At 37.3% G+C, this 24,258-nt stretch overlaps 1 protein-coding gene across 4 annotated transcripts in view; it reads left to right on the forward strand.

Moving 5' to 3' along the window:
* Positions 1 to 24,258, forward strand: part of CCSER2 (coiled-coil serine rich protein 2) — a 168,409-nt gene that overhangs the window by 89,424 nt on the left and 54,727 nt on the right. For all 4 annotated transcript variants that reach the window (XM_090278317.1, XM_090278318.1, XM_090278319.1 and 1 more), the window contains one exon: positions 1,886 to 2,081. In XM_090278317.1, coding sequence (XP_090134443.1) covers positions 1,886 to 2,081 — 196 coding nt within the window. The remainder of the gene's footprint in view (positions 1 to 1,885; positions 2,082 to 24,258) is intronic.

The raw sequence follows: 24,258 nt of genomic DNA on the forward strand, positions 1-24,258 counted from the left end.
CTTTAACACTGCTATGATTTTTCTAGATGTCAGTTCTTTGCCTTTATATTTAGCTAATGTTCAAACTTATTGACTCTTCCTTTGAAATGTTTTTAATTTATTAGTTCCTTGAATGTAATTCATGTGTGTGTCAACCTAATATAAGCCCTTAGTCCATACCTGATTCTCATGCAGTAGACAGCTGACTTGGCTCCTTTACTTACTTGGTAAACTAAAAAGTAAACTTTAGCTCAATTAACGTGGAATTTTTAAAGTCATCGATGGTAAATGTGTCCTAATTAAATGGTCAGTATTTGAAATTTAATAATTCAACGATATTTTGAACCAGTAAAAATAAAGCAGAATTATATGTGAACAAATTAGGGTCTTAACCTTTCGCTCAACAATTTAAAAAATTTAAAAACCTTTTGTTAAAAGAAAAATCAGGCCTGAAGGAGTTTCAGAGAAAAATAATATTGTGAAAATGAAGCTTATATTGAATATTTGAAATTTAGAGATTTGGGAATATTTGTTTAAATCTAGAAAATTTAGTAGAAATCATATTTCTGCTTTTTCAATATGGTTGAAATTTAATGCATTATGACTTTTGCAGATTTAATGCATCATGGGTTTAACTTTAATAATAATAAAATGTAACCATGATATTGGAGATAATATTTTTCAGCATGTTCTTGTGTTAAGAACCAACTGAAATTGGGTATAATATGAATTCAGTACCTTTAAATCGCTGTAGCTATAACTTCTGGTTAAAACATTGTGTTTTCACGTCCATGAAATACATTATCCCTAGTGTTGAATGTTCAAACAAACAAACAAAAAAATCTAACTTATTCAGAATTTATATGTATGAAACTAAAGGAGGTTTAAACTATTTTAGAGTAGATTTTTTTTTAATGTAGTTTAAGATTAGGAGACAAGATATATAAAATCTTGTTTAATTTTTATTGGAAGATGATTTATCAACAATGTAAACACAAAAGAGGGAGTAAGTGCTCATCTGTCTTAACTGTCTGCTGGGACTTTTAGAAATAGAAATCCAGCAGTGTGTCAAAACTGAGTATTAACATAGGTAGCATATTTATGGGGCTTAAAAACAATGCGATGTTTAAGAGGCCAATTGAAGTCAAAAGATGAAAAGCAGACAGTGCAGAAAAAAGAAAAATAACTAATTTTTTTCTAGACAAGGCCTTTGCTCAGAGTTCTTTTTTGTTTTGCTTGTTTTTGTTTTTTCTTCTACTCAAGTTCCTAAGGAATAAGGTTTATTCAGCCAGTATGTAAAATACATAAAAGGGAGTACAGTATTCCCTCACTTATCGCGGGTATTATGTTCTAGACCCCCCTGTGATAGGTGAAAATCCGTGAGGTAGGAACCTTACATTTATTTTAATATATATATATATTTTAAGGCTTTATAAACCCTTCCCACACACTTATAAACCATAGTCCCTTATTAACCTTTCCCACTCCCTTATTAACCTTTTCCACACTTTTATAAACACTACTTATGTTCTTAAACATATTCTACACTCTAAACTCATGTAACTTTAACAACATGTATACAGTACCGCAAAATCCCGCGATATAGCGAAAAATCTGCGATAAATAATTAAATATAATATTTTAAAAAATCCTGCGATACAGGGAACCCGCGTTAAGTGAACCGCGATATAGGGAGGGACTACTGTACGGAAGATAATTATATTAATGACAACTGATTGTACTTCTCAGTGGAAACAAATTTGGTGTCTAAGGTGTGTAAAAGTCAGGGGCTTTATGATAATGGTAAATGAATTGTAATAATCAGTGAATAATTTCATTACCTTTATTTCTTTATTAAATTGTGTTGTTTATCTTTTATCTCCAAATTCTTCTCCTGCCTTTCCAGAGGCTCTCCCTACAGAGAATCTCCTTTGTGTCATTTTGAAAGCTATGGAGGGACCCCCTTTTTCCAGGCTCAGAAGATGTTTGTAGATGTACCTGAAAATACAGTGATACTGGATGAGATGACCCTCTGGCACATGGTCCAGGATTGTACTGCTGTAAAAACTCAGTTGCTCAAACTGAAACGTCTGCTGCATCAGGTGAGTACATGATGAACATTTTTGGCTCTGATATTTTGAGTTTAAAGATGAATTGACATTACTTTAAAAAAATGAATTGGGTTTTTAATGTCATTAGAGTTCTATGAAAAAATGCTTGTAAATAGTACATAATAGAAATTTTTATAGGAGAGGGGAAAATGGGATTTTTCCTCATGGTCTCAGTATAGTCCCCAACATTTATGAGCCGTGTAATATTGGGCAAGCCAATCTCTCTGCTTATGTTCCCTCATTTTTATAGTACCTATATTGTAAGGTTATTGTAGTTGTAAATTGAGAGATCTAATACTTGAAACATAGTAGGCATTCAGTTATCAGTGACTGCTACTATAATTTCAGCTAAGTGGGAAATAAGAAACAGCAGTTTTTACTTACAGTTTAATCTTCTCAGTCTTATGTTTTTATATTAGAAAATCTAGTCTAATAGCAATGATGTGACTTGTCAAAAGACACAGGGTGAGCTGATGGTTGAATCTGGCTTCTGATTCAGTAGTACTTTTTTTGTTTGAACATATAACACAGACAAGGTCAGGTGCATAGCAGAACACTAAAGAACAAAATACTAATTTTAAAACATGGATATTTTTTGTTTAGTTTTAAATCTGTATTTGTCTTTTGTAGACTAGCCAAATTTAACTTAAATTACTGTTGAGAAAGAACATTCTGGCTTTTCTGCTCAACTTTCTTATGTTTCTCAGGGTTATGTGTTCTAGCTTAATTATGAGTCGCGACCAAGTTTTAGAATTCATGGTCATGATTAAAATCAAACTTATGGTATATGCTCAGAAGTGAAATGTGGCTCTCCTATATCAGTAATGATTCATGTAAATATTATGTTAAAGTCATGTAAATTGTTTTATATTACTTGGTCATAGATTTTCTGGACTACTCTTCTCCATTCTTGTAGATATTTAACTTTTCTGTACTAAGACTGGGAGCAAGAAAGTGGAGGATCCTTTTTGTATATGGGATTCTTGAACTCCTGTCAAGGGAGAAAGGATTTTATGTTTGAAGTATACAGACATAGAACTTAAGCTTAGTTGAACTATAATAGGAGATGGACTGGTTTGTAGTATTTCTCTGCTTACCAGTCTGAGGAGAAGATTTTCCGATCAGGAGCCTCAGAGTGAAAGGGAAAAGGAGGTAGAAAGGGAAAAGGATGTAGAAAGTGTAGGAAATAGCTAAAATATGTTGAATATCTTCTTTGAGTCAGTCTTTGGGCTAGCTATACTACGTACCCTCTTTTGTATCTGGGTTTATTGTCCTGAAACATAAAGCAGGATTAAATACCAGCTAATAAGACCAGGCCACCTCTGGTAATGAGAGAAGTAGCATAATTCAGGAGAGAATAGGTATGTATCATAAGAATACAAAAGTGTTTTTTTGAGACACTTTCTGAAAAACTGAATCTCTTAATGGCTTTTTGTCATTATGACCTCTGAAATTTTACGTAGTATACACTTATCAGATTGACTTTTTGTTTATGCAATGGCAGAAAAATTATGAGTAGAAAATTGTGAAATAGTTTTAGGGAATCTTTAAAGTTTCTGAGAGTACTAATAGATGTTAAAAGATGAATGAGTCCAAGATTTCATATAATTGCCTCTTATTTCCTTTTAATGTTACTGACTTTTTAAAAGTTTATTGTGATACATATGCATGGTTTAAAAATTCTCTTAATGAAAAACACAGTATTCCTGTCCCTCTCCTCACCTCATTCAACCTTTTAGGATCTGAACAGGTTACTATCTGAAGGTTCTTCAGAGTTGTCCTGCACAGAATTTCTTTTGTTATATTATGGGGTTGGATACCCTTATTTCCTGGATAACATATTTTCTTTTTGCTTAGGTTTACTCCCTCATTTTTCTAGAGTACAGTGTATATGCTTAATTTACTTCCTAAGAGAGGTTAAATAGATGTTATATCTTCTTTACTTATTGCATTACTGAAAATCTCTTTTATCTACTCTCATTTAGTTGATATTAACAGTTTGACTGGGATGGAAGTGAGTTTTCCCTTAAAACCTGAATGTGTTGCTTTTCTTCTTCTTTTTTAAAGAATATTTTATTGATTATATTGTTACAATTGTCCCAATTCCTTTTCCCTTTGCTTCCTTCTACCCAGTATCCCCCTTCCCTCTTGCAATACCACACCCCTTAGTTCATGTCCATGGGTCATGCATATAAGTTCTTTGGCTTCACCCTTTGCTATATTATTCTTAACTTCCCCCTGTCTGTTTTGTACCTGCCAATTATGCTTCTTTTTTTTATTAATTTTTTAAACAAGGTTACTTTATTTTTTATTATTTATTTATTTTTTATTTTATCTGTTTTTAGAGAGAGGGGAAAGGTGAAAGAGAGGAAGAGAAAATCAATGTGCGGTTGCCTCTCACATGCCCCCAACTGAGGACCTGGCGTACAACCTAGTCATGTGCCCTGACTGGGAATTGAACCAGCGACACTTGGTTCGCAGGCCAACGCTCAGTCCACTGAGCCACAGCAGCCAGGGCTCCAATTATGCTTCTTAATTCCTGCACCATTTTGTCATTTCTCTCCCTTCCCCCTTCCAGCTGATAATCCTCCAAGTGATTCCCATATCTATGATTCTGTTTCTATTCTGATTGTTTGCTTAGTTTGTTTTTGTTTTTATGTTTTTAGTTTCAGTTGATAGTTGTGGGTTAGTTGTCATTTTAATGTTCGTGTTTTGATCCTCTTTTTCTTAAGTAAATCCCTTTAACATTTCATATAATAAGGACTTCGTGATTATGAACTCCTTTAGCTTTGCCTTGTCTGGGAAGCACTTTATCTGTCCTTCTATTCTAAATGATAGCTTTGCTGGATAGAGTTATCTTGGTTGTAGTCAGCAGCCGTCCGTCTTGAGAGATGATGGTGTAGCTTCTTAAAAGTCTATCTGCACCGCCGAGAATGGCTGTGCAGTCCGACTCGGGAGTGACACGGTATCTGTCTCCTCCCGTGTTGAATCGACATCTTGCGATGACGCTGGAGTGTCCTCTCCAGTGAAGCTGAAGCTACAGAGCCTGGGCAGGGTGATATGGAGGGTCTGCTGTTGCCCATGCAGCAGACCCCCCCTCTCTTCGCAGCTGAAGGGTCCAAGGGAAAGACGGAGTCAATACAGCTTGGCTTCAGGTGCGCCGCAGGAGTTGCCGGTGTTGACTACAACGTCAAACCGCCTTAGGGACTCTGGCTCCGGATTTTCTGTCGGGGTTTACTCCCTTAGCCTTTCCCCTGAGGAGGTATGCCACAAGGCAGCGGAGGTTTTTTGGAGTCAGAGTTTTCCTTCTCTGATGTGCCCTGACTGGAAGATCGAACCAGCCACACTTAGCTCGCAGGCCGACGCTCAATCCACTGAGCCAAACCAGCCAGGGTTTCTTGGTTGTAGGTCCTTGCTTTTCATCACATTGAATACTTCTTGCCAGTCCCTTCTTGCCTGCAAAGTTTATTTTGAGAAATCAGCTGATAGTCTTACAGAAACCTCTTTATAGGTAACTCTCTTCTTTTCTCTTGCTGCTTTTAAGATTCTCTCTTTAATTTTAATGTTTGGCATTTTAATTATGATGTGTCTTGGTGTGGTCCTCTTTGTTTCTGGCTTGTTTGGGATGCTCTGTGCTTCCTGGACTTGTATGTCTATTCCCTTCACCAAATTTGGGAAGTTTTCCTTCATTATTTTTTCACATAAGCTTTCAATATCTTGCTCTTCCTCTTCTACTTCTGGCACCCTATGATTTGAATGCTGGCATGTTTATAGTTGTCCCAGAGGTTCCTAAGCATCTAATTTTTTTCAATTCCTGTTTCTTCATTGTGTACTGGTACTGTTTATTTCTTTCTTATGTTCCAAATCATTGATTTGAACCCCAGCTTTCTTCCCTTCACCATTGGTTTCATGTGGATTTTCCTTCATTTCACTTAGCATAGCCCTCACTTCTTCCCTTCTGCATTTGCCATACTTAAGCATATCTGTCCAGCCTGTGAGCATCTTTATCACCAGTGTTTGGAATTGTGCCTCTGTTATGTTGGCTGTCTCCTCATATGTTACATTGGCTATCTCCTCATCGCATAGTTTTCCCATTGGAACCTTGATCTGTTCCCTCTTTTGGGCCATACTTTTCTGTCTCCTCATCTTGACAGGCTCCTGTGTTTGCCTCTGTGTCTTAGGTAGGGCTGTCGCACCTGTTAACATTGTAAGAGGCTAAGCCTTAGGTATTGGTCAGTATAGGGCAACCTATTTTACCATGTTGTGTGTTGGAAGAGGGGTCTGAGAGGGAACAATGCCGCTTACTCACCACTTGCCCCTTTTCCAGGTACTTCTCCCAGTTCCGTATGGGACTGGCGCCTCTCTAGCTGTTGCCCTGGTCGTCCTTCCCAGAGTGTGTGGGTCTGCAGATGTTCTAGAACCATTGGGGCCCTTTAAACAAGCAGACTCTGCTGAGAGAATGGCAGTTTCTGTCTCTGCCCCAACCCCCACTGGTTTGCACAGTCAGAAGCCATGAGGCATTATTTTCCCCAATGCTCGTGAGCTGTGCGGTCTGGTCTGGTACTGGGAGTGCTCCCCAGGTGTCCCTCCCTACTTTTAAAAATGTTTGACTGCACTTTCCACTGGCCTGCCGCTGCCACCACTGCTGCTTCCACCACACTGTGCCCTCTCTACCCTGGCTCCGCTCCTACCTGTCTGGATTAGTATTTCTTCTTTATATCTTTGTTTGTTGGACTTCCATGCAGCTTGATTTTCTGGAACTTCTGGTTGTCTTTGGTTTTGAGGTAGTTGTGTTCCTCTTAGTTATGGAGGGAGATGCAGCGTGTCTACCCGTGACTCCATATTGGCTGGACGTCGTATGCCTCATAGTTCTGAAGGCTGAAAATCCAAGATTAGTGATGGCCCTCTTCGATTGTAGAATGCTGCCTTCTTGATATTTCAATGTCAAAGGCCTGTTGTGCTATTTGTGATCCATTTATAAAAATACTTGTCTGAATTCCACTTCTGTAGCTGCCATCCTCAAGTTCATAGGAATCATGAGGTTGCAGAATGGATGAATAATTTTTCATATCAATATCTCCTAGTGTAGTCGTCCTGTTTGTGCATTAGCACTTTCTTCCACAGAAATCTTTTGCTTTGCGGTTGGAATTTTTCTGGACAAGAACCAAGGGCTCTGATAGGTTGAATATTTCAACTGTTGGTTTATGGTGGTGATATCAGATATATGAGTCTGTTTTCTTGTCACTCAGTTATGACAGGATCTGTCTGGCTCAGTATTCTTTATTTCTTCATTTGTTGAACTGGCATGTAGCTTGATTATCTGAAACTTCTGATTTTTATTTTTTTAGCATTGAGGCAGTTGTAAATTCCTTCTTAGTTGTGAGGGAGATGCAGCCTGTCTATGTATGCCTCCATCTTGGCCAGAAGTCTGAATGTATTGCTTTTCTAGGGTCCAATTTAGCTACTGAGAAAAGTTTACTACATTCTAATTCATTTTACATTATATTTTGCTTTTTAAAAAATTTCTCTGGGAGATTTTTAAAATCTTTTATTTCTGACCTTTTAATCTTTTTCCTGCATTCTGAAGTTCACAGATATGTGCTCAGATTTGAGTTTCAGTGTACTTGTTTGTTTCCCAGTTAATGTATGGGTAATTATTGGGCTCTTTGAAGAATCATGTAGTGTGAAATTATAAGTTAAAAAAATATGATTTTCTTGTTTTACCCTATCTTATTTTTATATCTTTCTGGTAATTCTTGATAATCACAAATTAGAACTTCTGAATTATTTGTCTTTTTTTCTTTCTTTCATATTTCCACTTCTTTTGGTTTAGTTATGTTTTCTAGTATATTTGTCCAACTTCATATTTCAGCTGTTTCTGTTGAATTACTAATTTTGGTTATGGTATCCTCAATATCCAAGAACTCTTTATTATATACCATCCTTATTTATATCATTTAATTCTCATTTTGTCAGTAACTGCATTAACTAGAATGTTTTTGTTAAATTTTGTTAAGATTTCTCAGGTTCCCTGCATTGTCTTTCTAAATGGTTATTTTGTTCTTTATATTTATTTTGTTTTCTCTTTCTTCTGAATCTTTTTTCAAATATATGATAATCCTTTGTTGCTTATTAATATTTAAGAGTGGGGACTAAAAAATTCCTCTGTACAGGAGCTGGCTTATAATCTGGTTGGTTTTATTTTACAGTGATGGTTGGATGTTGATGGATCCTCAGTACCCACACTAAATGGAGGATTTTTCCTTCTGAGGTTGTTGTAGTTTCTCCAGAGAAGAAACCTCTGATATGTTTTGCTTAGATTAGAGGTAGAAGACCTGGGAGTCTGTTCTTGCCTTATGCAGACTTCCAGTCAGTTTCCACATTTTTAACCCTGGCAGGTCATATGCTTACCTTTTTCTGTATTTAACATTTTGACCCTCTTTGGGATTTTACAGGGCATATTATGACCATATTTTTAATATACATACAGCTTAGTTATGTCTTCCTCTAGTCCTGCCAAATCACTAAAGTTTCTGTCTTTAGCCTTGATAAATCACTTACTAAAATTTGTATTTTTGAAAAATTTATTTACTATCTTTTTAGTATAGGTTTAAGAGAAGGAGAAGATAAACATACCTCTAATCCAAAATTCTCCCCATTTTTAAATATAGAGAAAATTTTTATAAAAATAACTTTAGTTGTGCAAATGCTTCCTTATGAAGCTTTGCTGCTTCACAGCTCAAAATTTGATCTAATCATTGCACATTATTAGTATGTCACTGGAAAGGGACCAGGACCGAGGCAGGTCTGCCTCAGCATGGTCTTGAATGTGTGGGTTCTTGACTTTGTGCAGGGAAGATTTCATGATACAAGTCCAGGTGATTTTGAGAGTAAATGAAATAAAGGAAAGGCTTAAGATAGAAGAGGCAAAATCACAGGAGCAGGGGTGAGACTAGGCAGAGCTGCCTTGGCCCTTTGAAAAGAAAGTCACAGAGGCAGAAGAAAGGAGTCAGTGTGTTACAGAACCCCTGGACTGCTCCAATTGAAAACAAACCCATGGGCTCTTTAGTTAGGGGCCTGATTGTCCGCCGCCAAAATTATAACTCTCAATACCAGAGTTTAGTGAAAAGAAAAAGAATTGTTTATGTAACAGTTATATAGATTTAGTTATTTGCGGATTTCTGTTATTAAGTCTTATGTTCTTTAAAACATCCATAAACACATATCCTTGCCTTCCCCTACCAAACCAGGCTAGTTTTAGAAAAGTTAGAGAAACCGTTTCCCTACTTTCCAAACACAGTTCAGCTTTACCAGCAGCTGCCAATCACTCAAATCTGATTGGGGAGGTCCTTTCTGTGCTGTGGTGCCCTCCAGCTCTCAATGCAGAACCGCCTGGATTCTCAGCCTCCTTGCAAACTGCCTTCTTCCTGCAAACCGCATGGATCTCCTCTCCTCAAAACTGCATGGCGAGAGCCTCTTAAAGCAGCCTGGAGACCCCTTCTCCAAGCCACATGGAGAACTTACCTTCTTTATTCTGCATGGAGAAGGCCCCTTCACCAAGCCGCATGGAGGGGGCGAGAGAGCGAGAGAGCAAGAGAGAGCTAAAATGTCCGCAGCTGCTTATATATCCCTGACTGCATCCTCTGACGCAGTGGGTGTTGCAAACAGTTCTGACCATTCACAGAACCTTATGTAGGCTCTGTGTGCTTTTTCCATACCGTGCCCTGGTTCAAGACTCCTCCCATCTACCTGAGGCTTTGGATGCATTAAAGCCATTTTGCATAAAAAAGACACTAGTCACCAGCCTCAGGCATGTGGAGGCATTCCAAAAGCTGCTTCCTTCTCCCCATCCCTCAGCCACCAACTCTGGGGATTTTGGACTCCCTTGTTTCTGTAACAAGGGTAGCTGTGTAGACTCAGGAAACAAGTTACAGAGGCAAAAGGAGGGCCCTTGGAGACAGATTCAGGGGTTAACCTGGGATGAGCAGCTGCTGGGCCCACTGCTTCCCTGATTGCAAGTCTCCTGGGAACCTTTAGAGTTAGCAGAAAGCTAAGATATATGCCTGAGTAAAGAGGTCACAGGGGTCGAGGGGGTGCAGGTGGGCATGCTCAAGGGAGAGCCTGCATTGGGTCCTTGGTCTTGAGGATTTTTATCTGTTTTCTAAAGGCAGAAGTTTTAGGAGAGGTCTCAATTAGAATATTCATCAGCTTTTCAGGTTTGTTCTTTAGTACAGAGATCCCTTACCCCTGGGCCTTGGACCACTACTGGGCCACACAGCAGGAGGTGAGAGGCTGGCAAGTGAGTGAAGCTTTGGTTGCTTTACCTCCTGAGTTTCACCTCCTGTTTCCTCCCATTCCCGCCCCCACCATCCCCCGACCCCTCCAGTCCATGGAAAAATTGTCTTTCATGAAACCAGTCCCTGGTGCAAAAAAGGTTGGGGACTGCTGCTTTAATATGCTGATTTATGAAGATAAGCGTATAGAGTAAGAGTCATTCTCTGGTCAGTTTTACTTTTAAAGAATGTCACCTAAGATGGACCAGACTGAAGCAGGGCTGCCCAAGTAGTCTGGAATGTATAAACCATTTGCTTTAAGTGTCCTTGCTTAGGGGAGATAAGATTTTATGATTTATTATCTGGCTGTAAATTGCCAGCCAATGTTTTACTATCTGTCTTAGTTTTTATTCCATTTGTCAAAGAATTCCCCTAGCTTCTTACTATATACCATTCCATTTGTCAGAATTCCCCTAGCTTCTTACTATATACCTCAGCTTTGTGCTGGATTTACCAGTAGAGAGCTGGGGTTTTGCATTTATTTGCAAACATAAGATCTTAAATAAGCACTAGCAACCAGTATCTGCTTGGGGCTATACATAACAGATTGGAATTATAGGGAGTTACCCTTATTTCAATAACACATGAAGCTCTTTAAAATATGACTGAATATTAGCTCAGAAAGAAGTACATTCACTAGAAAATAGTTGCATAATCCTATGTTCTCTTACTTTGTTACTCTCTCCTCCAAGTGACGTACCCCAAGGCAGTGATCCTTAAACCCAGACAGAATTGTTTTCCTTGATTGTTTTTAGCAAAGTTTAGACTATTTTCCTTATAAGATTGAATTAAATTTATATAAGGAAACTAAAGAGAAGTCATTAATGAAAATATAAATAGCATAAAAATAATTTTTAGCCTCATTCTTATTGGAATCAACAGAATTTTATAGAGCTCTTGAGAACTTTACATATAACTATATAAAATTTCTGTTACCTAGTACTCAATAAATGTATTGTAAATTGATTTTAATCAAACAATTTTTCAAGCATCTTACCTGCCTTAGTTGCTGGTTATCTCTTAATCCAGTGGCTTCTCATTTCTATCTTTGTTTTCTTGATTTCCAGCACCCAATCAAGAAGCCTTGCTTGATAAGAACAAATGAGAAACAGCCTTTGCATTTTCCTAGACTTCTCCTTAGTGTCTGTCATCAGTTTGAAGGAATTGCCTTTGGAATTAGTCTGGGTTCTCCCGAGAGAAAGAATAGAGAAAGACAGAGACGGAGACAGAAAGAGAGTGTGAGTTAGTGTGTGTGGAGAGATTTATCCTAAGGAATTGGCTTACATGATTTTAGAGGTTGAGAAATCTCAAGTTCCTCGCTTGACAAGCTGAAAACCCGGGAGGGTTGGTGGTCTAGTTCCAGTCTGAGTCTGAAGCCCCGAGAACCAGGAGAGCCAGTGGTGTAAATTGCAGTATGAGTTTTACTGCAAAGGCAGCCGAAGACCAATGTCCCAACTTGAAGACAGACAGAGAGAGTGAATTCTCCCTTATTCCACCTTTGCTTCTGTTTGGGCCTTCAGTGGATTAGATGAGGCCCACCTATGTTGGGGAGGAATTTTTTAAGTCCACAGAGAGTAGTTTTTGCAGAAGCATTGAGCAGGGAAGCAAATCCATATTCAGAGTAAGTGTCTATTTGGGTAAGGACAAAATGCTGCCCTTTCCATGATGGTAGTAGTACAGTGTAATTAGCCTGCTGCCAGGTACCTGGCTGATCAGCCTTATTGGGGGCTCGATGTTGATTTCTGTGTCTGGCAGGTTAGTCACTAAGCTGTGACTATAGTCAGGTTGGCCAGGTTACTGATTCCATGCATAACCTCTATCCTGCCACCTTTGCTATTTTGTTCATGAGTCTATTGGGTAATGACAGGGGTGGCTAGGGAAAGAGGTTGATTGGTATCCACAGAATGAGTCATCCTATCCAATTAATTATTAAAATCCTCCTCTGCTGAGGTTACTCTTTGATGAACATTCACACGAGACATAAATATCTTCATATTTTTTTGCTCTTCAGAGAAATCTATACACAAAGCCCTTTCCCAAATTTTTCAATCATGTTTCTTCTACGTCCCTGACTATTCAGTCAAACCATTAACCATAGCCATTTTTTCCCTCTAAGCAAAGTGAACAACCAGATGCACTGCTTGAAGTTTTGCCCACTGGAAGGATTTCCTTTCACTGCTGTTTCTCCGGGTGTCCCAGAAAGAGGCTATGCAGCTCTCCACTTTTGGGTATTGTCTGTGTATTGTACAGAACCATTAATAAACCAGACATGAGTCTTCTTTTCCTCTGTCAACCGATCTCAGGGAACTCCCCATGAGACCATAGTGCAGACTGGGAGAGAGAAGGCAGTGTAGCAGGAATGGGAAACATGGACATTTGAGCTACTGAATATAACTTACTTGTTTCCTTGGGGCCTATTTGGACCCTTTCACATCTGTATCAATTGCATTTGATGATGGAATGTTACAGTGTACACTTGACTTTATGGTTTTGTGTGTCAAATAATACCCAGTTCAACATGGGCAACTCAGTATTGGTAACTGAGTGGACTGCTGTTAAGCATTTAGTCACTAAGACCCAGTAGCAGGTCAAGAGCTGCGTCTCAAAAGGAGAGTACTTATCCACAGAGGCAGGGCTTTCTTCCTAAGGGGCTGCACTGAGATTCACCTATAGAGGCCTGCTTAAGTCTCCAAACAGCATCTCTCTGCCACTGCCATTTCAAGCACCATGGGATTTGCTGGATCATATAACCCAAGTAAGCAGAGCAGCTTGCACAACAGCCAGGAACTGTTGCAGAGCCTTCTGGATCTTACTCAGAACCAGCAGCTATTCAGGTCACTGGGTAAATGGGCCAGGATAACACACCCAAATGAGGAATATGTTGCCTCTAAAACACAAAGAAGCTAGCATTATACACCTTCTTTGGTTGTGGAAAGATCGAGATGGAACGAGTTATCCTTCACCTTAGAAGGGATATCTCAACATGCCCATGACCCCCACTTCTTCTACACTGACTTCTCTCTCTACAAATAGTTGTTTAGGTAATCCTTCTGTGTTCCTGGCAATAAGGGTAAATTGATGATTGGATAGTGCTATTCACAGTAGCTTGTACCTGAAGTGTTTGTTATCGGTCCATTGATAGTTAAAATAGCACCGTCAGAATAGAAGTCAACACATTTCATCCTTCTTCCACAAATTCTTACTACCAAAGAAAAAAAATGATTCAAACTAAATTGTTTAGTGACTAGTTGATTTATAAAGTCTGGTGTAAGCTTTTTATTGTTTCTCAGACAGGGAAGAGTTTGTGTGAACCAGAACTGATACACAAATCAAACTGTAAAACTTTGGTGTAAGGTATTCTTACCTGTAAAAAAAGTGCAGGGAGTGAAAAAACATGCAATCAAGTGTTCTGTTTGAGGTATCTTTATGTAGTATGCAAGAGAGAAAAAATTGCTTTGGTAATGGAGATGAAGAAATTAACTGCATGCCATTGTAGAATACAAACTGGAAGTCGAGTTTATCAGGGAAAGAATTTTAGGGAGATTAAGGGAATCGACATGAACAAAGGTACAGGTTCTTTTTTTTTTTTTTGCCAGATATAGTTGTAATTAGTTTATTTTTTTTTAATATGCTTTATTGATTATGCTGTTACAGTTATCCCAATTTCTTTTCCCTTTCTTCCCCTCCACCCAGTGACCACCCTCCCTCCAGTTGTCCACTCTGCTCAGTCCATGCCCGTTGGTTGTACATAGAGTTCTTCTCAACATCTTCCTTTCTACTCCACTCTCTCCTACTATGCTTCTTAATTCCTGTAACATCTCCCTCCCTTTCCCCCTTCCCCACTCCCCACCGATCTCCCCTCAAAATGTTCCCCATACCTATAACTCTTTTCCCACTCTCGTTGCCTACTTAGTTTGCCTTTGTTTCAAGACCCTAGCTTATGTTCTTGGTTGTTGTGATACAGTTTTCATTTTAATATTCATAGTTTTGATCCTCTTTCTCCTAAACAAGTCCCTTTAACATTTCATATAACAGTGGTTTGGATCCAATGAACTCCTTCAGTTTTGCTTTGTCCTGGAGGCACTTTCTCTGCCCTTCTATTCTGAATGACAGCTTAGCTGGGTAGAGTACTCGTGGTTGTACGTTTTTGCTTTTCATCACTTTGAATATTCCTTGCCAATCCCTTCTTGCCTGCAGTTTTTTTTTGAGAAATCAGCTGATAGTCTTATTGGGACCCCTTTGTACATAATTCTCTTTTCTCTCTTGCTGCTTTTAAGATTCTCTCTTTATCCTTAATTTTTGCCATTTTGATTATAATGTTTCTTGGTGTGGTTCTCCCTAGAGCCAGTTGTTTTGGAACTCTCTGTGCTTCCTGGACCTGTAAGTCTTATTTCCTTCCCACATAATTTTTCAATTTCTAGTGTTGTTCTTCACTTTCTGGCAACCCTATGATTTGGTTGTTGGCCCGCTTATCACTGTCCCATAGGTTTCTGAGCCTCTCCTTATTTTCCTCACTTCTCGTTTCCTCTTTCTGCACTGGTTGACTGTTTGTTCCTTCCTTATGTTCCGATTTGTTGATTTGATCCCTGGTTTTCTTTCCCGCACCACTAGTTTTGTATGTGTTTTCATTCATTTCAGCAGGACTACCCTTCATTCCTTTCCCATCTTGTTTCAGATCTGCTGTCAGATCTGTAAGCATTCTTATAACCAAAGCTCTGAATTGTGCCTCCAAAATTTCCTATCTGCTGATCTGTTAGATCAGATATATGCTGGCTGGTCAGCTGCATTACTGGGATCTCTATTGTGATCTCTGCCATCCTGACAGTTTTGTGTTTACCTTTGTTTCCTGGGCAGGGCTGTTACACCTCCTACGCTATAGGGGGTGGAGCCCCATGCACTCATCACTACCAGGTGACCCTTCTCGTCACACTGGCGCTTTGTGTGGGGGCGGGGATCCAAGATGAATTCTTGCTGTTTACTGTCCTCTCAGAGACCGGGAGCTTCTTCCTCCGTCTCCATGCCCTCTGGCCTTCACAGTCCAAGGCAATGGGGGTCTGCCTTCCCCAGCATTGGAATTATGAACTGATGGGTCTGGTCTGCAGCCAGGGGTGCTCCCCAGTTGTTTTCTCGTTTCTTTTTAAATACAGGTGTCTGTGCTTACTGCCCTCCCGCCGCTGTTGCCATAGCTGCCACCACCAGCACAGTTTGACCTCTTTGCCCGGCTTCGCCCCTCCTACCTGTCTGGACTAGCACCACTTGTTTATAACTTCATACGTTGAACTTCCACGTAGCTTTATTTTCTGGAACTCCTGGTTATTTCTGGTTTTGTGATAGAAGTATTCCTTCTTAGTTGTGGCGGGAGACAGCATGTCAGTCTAAGCCTCCATCCTGGTCAGAAATCCAACAGGTTGTTCTTAAAACTACACACTATAAGTGGTTAGTGGGTTTTAAAATAAATTTTGTCCATTGTACCTGTAATTTTTTCCTAATAAAGTAGAATGATACAGAAACTATCAGGTGGCATCACATGTAATAAAGGCAGATACTCTTTCATGAAACTATTTTTTTAATATGATATCTGTATCTACCCATCCTTATTTAGAATTAAGCACACCCGTGCACACACATTTATGTACATGTATGTGTGTGTGTACCTGGTTGTGATATAAAATGTAGTTCTTATAAACGGTCATGGTCCCCTCAAAAACAAACCTGTTCTGGTAGATAAACTGTACTATACTCAGGACTTCAAGGATAATAAATCATAGATTTAAATTAGAAATAATTAAATAACCGCTGCATCAGTAAAGTATTAAATCATCGATAAATTTGCCAAGATATGTTTGTAATGTTTTTTAAAGAAACCTGCAAAACTTTGCATAAGTGATTTAAAGAAAACAGTAATGTCTGTAGGTAGGCTAAATATTGTAAAAATTAACTTAATCCATGAACATTAATGTAGTAACCAAGACCGCTACCTTATTATAGTCTATGAGGACATCCAAATATTATAAGAATGATGTGTTACAAAGGGCAAAGATAAGGTACCAGCTGAGTGTATGATTGGAACCATAGTTCTTCCCAGTACTATTTATAGATGTAATACAATTTCAGCCGAAGTTAAAACAGCTTTGTTTTTAGGATTCGTCAGTATGACTCCAAAATTAACACCAAAGGCTAAGGTTTGTATGCATTAAAACAAAAAGGGGAAGCCCTTTGGAGCAAGATATAATATTGACACAAATATAAATTAGGAGAGAATGCCCAGAAATACATGCTTAAATATCTAATAAAAAACAATTGGACACAGAATTATTTTAAAGTAAATGTTGAGAAAAACACAGCAGTATTGAAGCAGTTATTTAGTTTCTCATTTTATGCTGGAGTAAATTCAGATGTTTGAAGAGTTGAATATTTTTATTATAGGTAGAACTTTTTATTAAATTAGAAGAAATTTATAACTAATATTTTTAAGTGTCGAAAGAAACTGATAGAAAAGGATATACCGATTCAGATATGTACAGATTAACTACACTAAATTTTTACAAATGAAATTTGTAAATAATATTTGCTTTAATATTATATGTCTGTGCCTGTATAACAACATTCTAGTCATTTTGAACATGTGGTAGACTTTTCTGTTTTAAAAATGTCTTTGTCCCAAACATCTATTAGGATCACCTCATCTCTGAAACACTCATTTAAAATCAGACTTTGTGAGTCTGAATTTTTTAAAGCATCTCAAATGTAGCTTGAATCATTAGCTCTTAAATCTCATAGGTGAATTTTACAGCATTACTTAAAAATTATTCTCAGTGCACATTCTAGCTTGTGTGATATGGTACTATATTTCATCCATGTACTTTTGTTTTTTAAAGAACTGACTTTGAAAAGAAAATGAAAAAAATCAGTCTCTCCTCTTCCTTTAATTCCTTTCCTAAAATGCCTCTTAGTCATGTGTTGTAGCATACCTGAAACACAAGGTAGCTTTGTTGACATCATTGATGATGCTTGTCAGGTAGGATTGGTCAACACTGCCAAATTTTTTTTTGTTTGTCATTTCAAGTATCCATGTCCATTGCAGCTGCTCTGGAACTCATAGGGAAATCCCAGTTTTTGCAAACTTCTGGGAGAATCACACGGGTGAGATGGAGTTTATTATAGAGATTTCCAGCAGATTAATATATATAGAAGAGTTACATTATTAGAACAAAAGTTTACTTATACACTGTGTCAGAAAAGTGGAAGATGGTTTGCTGACAGTAGTCCCTTAATGCTCTTAAGCATAGAGGAAGGCTTATCTGTCTTTTTGAATCTTTAATAAAATGCTGTGACAGAATAGTTAATTAACTTAAGGTTAACTGCAGAGTTTAAAAATCCTACCTAGAACTTATAGAAACTGCTGAGACGCTTCACTCAGTAATACCATTCAGAATACTTGGACATCAGGTAACTGTGAATTGCTTATATTTTGTGCAGTGGTGTGTTGTAGTTATTAAGTATTGTTTTTCTATTAACACAAAATGTTTAGAATAAACAGTGCTATCAGTTGTCAGTAAATGTAAGCTTCTTAGTATGTGTAAAGTGAAGCATGAACATTGCATGCATGATTGCTATTCAGACTTATTTTTAAAAGAGATTTTCTGTTCATTTTTTCCCCCCTCCCCTGTAATGCTTAAAGAAGCTTTTCTCAAACTGTTTCCTAGTTTTAGCTTGGAAACTTTTCATCTTAGTCATGGTTTAATAGAGAATACTACCGTTGGTTAGTGTCAAGGTTAATGGAAGGGAGATGGTGTTATTAATTGATTCAGTTAGGGAGTATATTCATGATCTTTAAGCTCTTGTGCTTTGATGAAAATAATAGCTTTGATCTCCTAGGTCTCGACTGCTAGACTGTTAAAAAAAATTAGGTGTTTATTTTTTTTGAGGCATAGCAATAACTTAAACATTAATAACTCCCAATTATCTTTGGCTATATTTTAAATTTATTTTATTTAGAATATTATTTTTTAATATTCAAAATAATGATATAAATTCTTTGCAATGTGTTGATATTATCTTTGTGTTCTAAAGCAGAGAAAAGGAAAACAAAACAAAACAAAAAATCCTTTTCCTTAGAGGGCCACATAATAAATATTTTAGCCTTTTCAGAGAAGAGGCAAGTTGAGGTTTATATGTAGATATTTATAAAATCATTAAAAGTGTAAAAACTGTTCCCTTTTTTTTGTTTTATTTATTTTTTATTCTTTTGTAAAAACTATTTTTAGCCCATGGACTGTAATTAAAATAGACAGCTGGCCAAATTTGTCCAATGAGCCATAGTTTGTTAACCTCTTCTGGGTTAGAGCATGGTCAGCTCTGTGTTTGTTTGAATAAAATGTGTATTCTTTATATATCTGGTAGCTGTATGTCTATTATATTAAACTTTTTAATTGTGTTTATCTTATTTATTTTTACTAAATTGTTGTCTTTGATCTGTGAGTTTTTGGGAACAGTTCATTTCCTGCTATAATTATGGATTTTTAAATTTCTTTTTTTAATGCTGTGAATTTTTGTTTTAGCGGCTTCAGGCTATTTTATTAGAATAGTAGGCCTCCCCCTTATCTGTGATTTCACTTTCTTCTGTTTGTTACCTGTGGTTGATTGTGAGTCAAAAAATATTAAATGGAAAATTTCGGTTATTTCAAGATAGAGAAACCACATTCACATAATCTTTATTACAGTATATTATTATAATTGTTCTATTATTAGTTGTTAAACTGGGTGGGCAAAAGTAGGCTTACAGTTATGAGTACTTGAAACACAGAGTTTATTCTTACATTAATATTTATTTATTGTATTATTTATTATTATTAACCTACTTTTGCCCACCCCTGTATATAGGGTTCAGTGGTTTCAGGCATCTACTGGGAGTCTTATATTTCCTGCAAATAAGGGGGGACTACTATATATATATATATTTTTTTAATGTATTTTATTGATTATATTGTTACAACAGTTCCAATTTTCTCCCCTTTACTCCCCTCCACCCAGCATCTCCCTCCCCCAACAATCCCCCTCAAAGTCCATACCCCTGGTTCATAAAAAATAACTATCCTCCCCTCTCAGATATTAAGACCCTTTGTAATCTTGTAAAGGACAATGGGCGAAGGTCTCAAGCTCCTCTAGCTGCTTCAAGCTGGACATGGTCGTCGTCCTACCTACCCTTGGGTCCAGAAAACCCTAATGATAGTGGGGTGTGGAGGGGAGGGTGGCCTTCCCACATGGGGAAGGATTGTGCAGACTCCAGGTCAGTTGGCTGTGTCCGGACAACGGCATGCTTGGTTTAACAGGCTGGCATCCTTTTTGTGTTCTGGGGGCAACAGATTTGGCAAAAAGGGTTAAAAGACATCATTCAATCCATAACTACTAGATGACAAAAGGCAGGGATTAATTTTACTATATATATTATAGTAAATTTAATATAACACATGTAGTAGTCCCTTGCTATGTCATGGTTCACTTATCGCAGCCTCACTATATCGTGGGATTTTAAAAAATATTATATTTAATTATTTATCGCGGGTTTTTCACTATATTGCAGGATTTTGTGGTACTATATACGTACGTTGTTAAAGTTACGTAGGTTTAAGAGTTTAGAATAAATGTAAGGTTCCTACTTCGCAGGGGCATCTGGAACATAATACCTGCTATAAGTGAGGGAATACTGTATGTATAAATTACATAAATTTTTATGATTGGCACACCTTGGTGGATTGTTCTTTTGGTCACTAATTGATGTCTTTGTTTATCCTTATTAATACTTTTCATCTTTAATTCTGCCTTGTCTGTTGTTACAATAATATTGTTATACCACCTGGCTGCTGTGGCTCAGTGGGTTGAGCGTCGGCCTGTGAACCAACTGTTTGTTGCTGGTTCTATTCCCAGTCAGGGCACATGACTAGGTTGCACATCATGTCCCCAGTTGGGGGCGCAAGTGAGAGGCAACCACGCAGTGATGTTTCTCTACCTCTCTTTCTCCTTTCTCCTTTCTCTAAAAATAATAAATAAACAAATTATTTTTTTAAAAAAATATTGTTGTACCAGTTTTATTTTTATGATTATTGAGATTTATCTAGAATTTCTCTTTTGATTTGCTTTAATTATTTTTTAAGTGAGTTTTATATTAGTTTTCTAGAGCCTCACTAACACAGTATCACAAGCTGGGTGGAATATAACAACAGAAAAGTATTCTCCCATGGTTCTGGAGGCTAGAAATGTGAAATTAAGGTGTCATTAGGGCCATGCACTCTCTGAAAGCTCAAGGAAAGGAATCTTCCTTACCTTTTTAACTTCTGGGGGTGGTTGCTGGCAATCCTGAGCATGCTTGACTTGTAGGTAGATGTATTACTGCAATCTCTGCCTCTATCTTCATGTGATCTTCACATGACCCATGTGTCTGTGTCCTAATTTCTCTTATAATTTCTCCTGTAGGATGGCCTCAATTTGATTACATCTGCAAAGACCCTATTTCCAAATGAAGTTATATTCACCAGTTCTGGGTTAGCATGAATCTTTAGGAGGACACTATTCAGCCTAGCACAGTTCTAATTGAAGTTTGATTTATATGCAGTAAAATTTAGCCTTTTTATTGTACAGTTCTGTGAGCTTTTACAAATGCATACAATTATGCAGCTTTTACAATCACTTCCCCCAAATTATTATTTTTTTCTTTTATAGTTGATCCCTACACCCACTGCTAACTCCTAGCAACTGATGACCTATTTTATATTTCTGTAGTTTTGCCTTTTCAAGACTGTCACATATGTAGGCTCATATAGCCTTTTGAGTCTGGCATTTTTCACTTACCATAGTTCATTTCAAATTCATTCATGTGGATCCATGTATCAATAATTTGTTCCTGTTTATTCCTGAGTAGTATTTATTGTGTGCATGCATCATAGTTTGTTTATCCATCTACCAGCTGAAGGATAGTTGTGTCACTTTCCAGTTTGGGGCAATTATGCATAAAGCCCTATAACATTCATGCATAGGTTTTCTTGTGTGCATGTTTTCATTTCTTTTGGGTAAATAACTGGGGCTAGAATTGCTAGGTAGTGTGATAACCACTGTTTTCCAAAGTGGCATTATTATTTTATATTCCGCTATTGATTAATGAAAGTTTTAATTATTCTGCATCATTGCCTGTTCTTGCTATTGACAGTATTTTTCAAAAGCCTTTCTCCTGGATGTGCAGTGGTATCTTACTGTGGTTTTAATTTGCATTTACCTAATAACTAATGATATTGAGCATGTTTTTATATGCTTATTTGCATATTGTTTTGGTTAAGTGTCTGTTGTTTGACCCATTAACAAAAATTTTAATATTGATTTGTGTTAGTTGTTTATGTTTATATATGAGTCCTTTATCAGGTATATAAATGGTGAAATAAATATTTTGAAAGATGGAATTAGCTTTTTTGGCAACTATGTACAGTTGAGTTAATGAGGTTGGGCTGTAGGGGGGCTGAGTCACCTGAGTGATTTGATGACTTGCCAAAAATCTGCACAAGACATAATGCATGAATGAACCCGTTGTGATGAAGCTGCCAGTCACCAGTTGCTGTGGCCTTCTGAATAATCTGAATAGCTTCTATGTAAGAATGTTCAAGCTTAATGCAAAATTTGATGCAGATTTGTCAGTCTACTCACTCAGTCATTGTGAATCTCACAGCCACACAGTACACATGCTCACTCAATGTTGTCTGCTGCCCTCACTGACTAGTACAGTGAAGTCATTATTGTTCATGTGTGCACATTCCAGTCCACTCTCCTTGGCTGCTAGGTTACATGATGTTGTGAAAACTATCCTCATTATATTAACAATGGCTGGATATTTTTCTGGACAGATCTCATATTTTGTTAGATTTGTACCTAAATATATATTTTTAAATTTTAGATTTTGATTTTTCTTGGTTTTGTTTGTTTAGGGTTTTGTGGATTTAGGTTTGTTTTATTTCAATTTTCAGTTGTACTTTGCCATATCAGTAGTAGATTTTTGTATATTCCCCTTGTATCTTGCAACTGTGGTAAATCATGTATTAATTCTAATAGTATTATTGTAGATACTTTGGAATTTTTTACAACAAAAATTATACTGCCTGACTCGAGATAGTTTTATTTCTTCCTTTCCTACTTGTCTATCTTCTTTCATTTCCTTGCTTTATTGCAGTGAGTAGAAACTCCAATACAATAGTGAATAGGAGTGCCTTGTTCCTGGTTTTAGGGGTAAAACCTTGTCTTTTAACCAGCTGAACCAGCTGGCCAGAATCTGAAAGCTGATGTTTTATATTTCCTGTTCTGCTGCATAGTTCTCACAGCTACATCCATATCCAAGGCAAAGTGATGTGTGCTTGTGTGTCTCATTCCTCGAGGTTCCTGCTTTGCAGCAGGCAGAAAGATATAGATGTTTGGAAATAAGTCAAATTTTAAAGTCCCTCTTTTCTAAAATATATACTTGTATGAAGGCCTGTCCCTGGTTTTATATGTTAAGGCATTTACAGCAGAGATGAACTTTTTACTGACATGAGTCTGTAAAATTTTTCTTAAAAAAAGGAAAAACATTTTTAAGGTCATGTTCGAGAACACTTTACTCATTAGGTCATTGCCTCTCCTCTCAAGTTAAATTCTGAAGGTCCATATGACATCACCAATAAAAATGTAATTTATGCTGGAAATTTTGCACACTTGTTCATCACTGTCAATCAGTATTGCCTATTGAACTTTTCTGTATACACATTCTTAGGCCCCATGCCTAGAGATTCTGATTTAGTAGTACAGCATAATACATAAAGAAGAAAATGACCTACATGAGTATGTCTCCTATTTTAGTACTCTTGTTTCAATGCAAGATATTTCCATGGTCTTGGGAGATTTCCTTTAGGACTGATATGTCTGAGAAAGATTGCAGTGGTATTGCTTCTTGAAGATTCTTGACTCAGTGGGTTTCCCAGGGCAACTAGGTACCATCTGAACAAACAAGGTGCCAAATTGGAGTTGCAGTTTTGGTTAGCGGCTCAGTTCCTCACTATAACTCAGGTGTTGATATATTCTTCACTGATTCATCTTTCTTGTGGTTGTGAGTCACTGAACCTGCCATTTCTTAGCTGGTTGTTCCCAAACCAGTTTGGCAGGGAGTGGGACTTGATATTGCCCTTTCATTTTCTTTATTGTGTTTAAGGATAAAAAGTTTAATTTTTTAAACATTCTTTTATTGAGGTATAGCATATATCCAGTTAACTGCTTAATGTGTACCAGTCTTAAGTATACAGCTTGAACTTTGTTATGTATGTGCTCTTGTAACAACCATATAGTCAAGACATAGAACATTCCATCATCCTAGTAGGTGACTTAATGCTTCTTCCCAATCAGTAACCACTTCCCTGACTCAACCGCTGTTTTTCTGACTTCTGACCCCAGAAATTAGTTTCAGTTGTTCTTAGACTTAATATGAGATGCAAAATATATGCTCATGTGTCTAGAATTTTAAGTCAAATGATTTTTGTGACCAGGCCTTGCTACATAACTTAATATTACTGTTTCTGACTCCTTTAGACTCCAAACACCACAGTAAACCAAAGCAGATTTAATTAGACTTTTAGTTTACATTTTTTATAGGTGAGACAATCTTAAAATTCTTTGGGAAACTTTTTGTATTTCTTTTCCCACTCTAAAATTTTCATTGGCTTTCTGCTTCATTCACTCATATAGTGTTTATTTCCACATGTTTTTGTTTTTTGCTCTAGCTGTCTTTTCCTTTTCCACATTTCCTTCTGTAAGTGGAGAGATGAAAAGGA

The sequence above is a fragment of the Furipterus horrens genome, unplaced genomic scaffold, assembly GCF_987537825.1.
Source record: "Furipterus horrens unplaced genomic scaffold, mFurHor1.1.pri manual_scaffold_5, whole genome shotgun sequence".
Taxonomy (NCBI): domain Eukaryota; kingdom Metazoa; phylum Chordata; class Mammalia; order Chiroptera; family Furipteridae; genus Furipterus; species Furipterus horrens.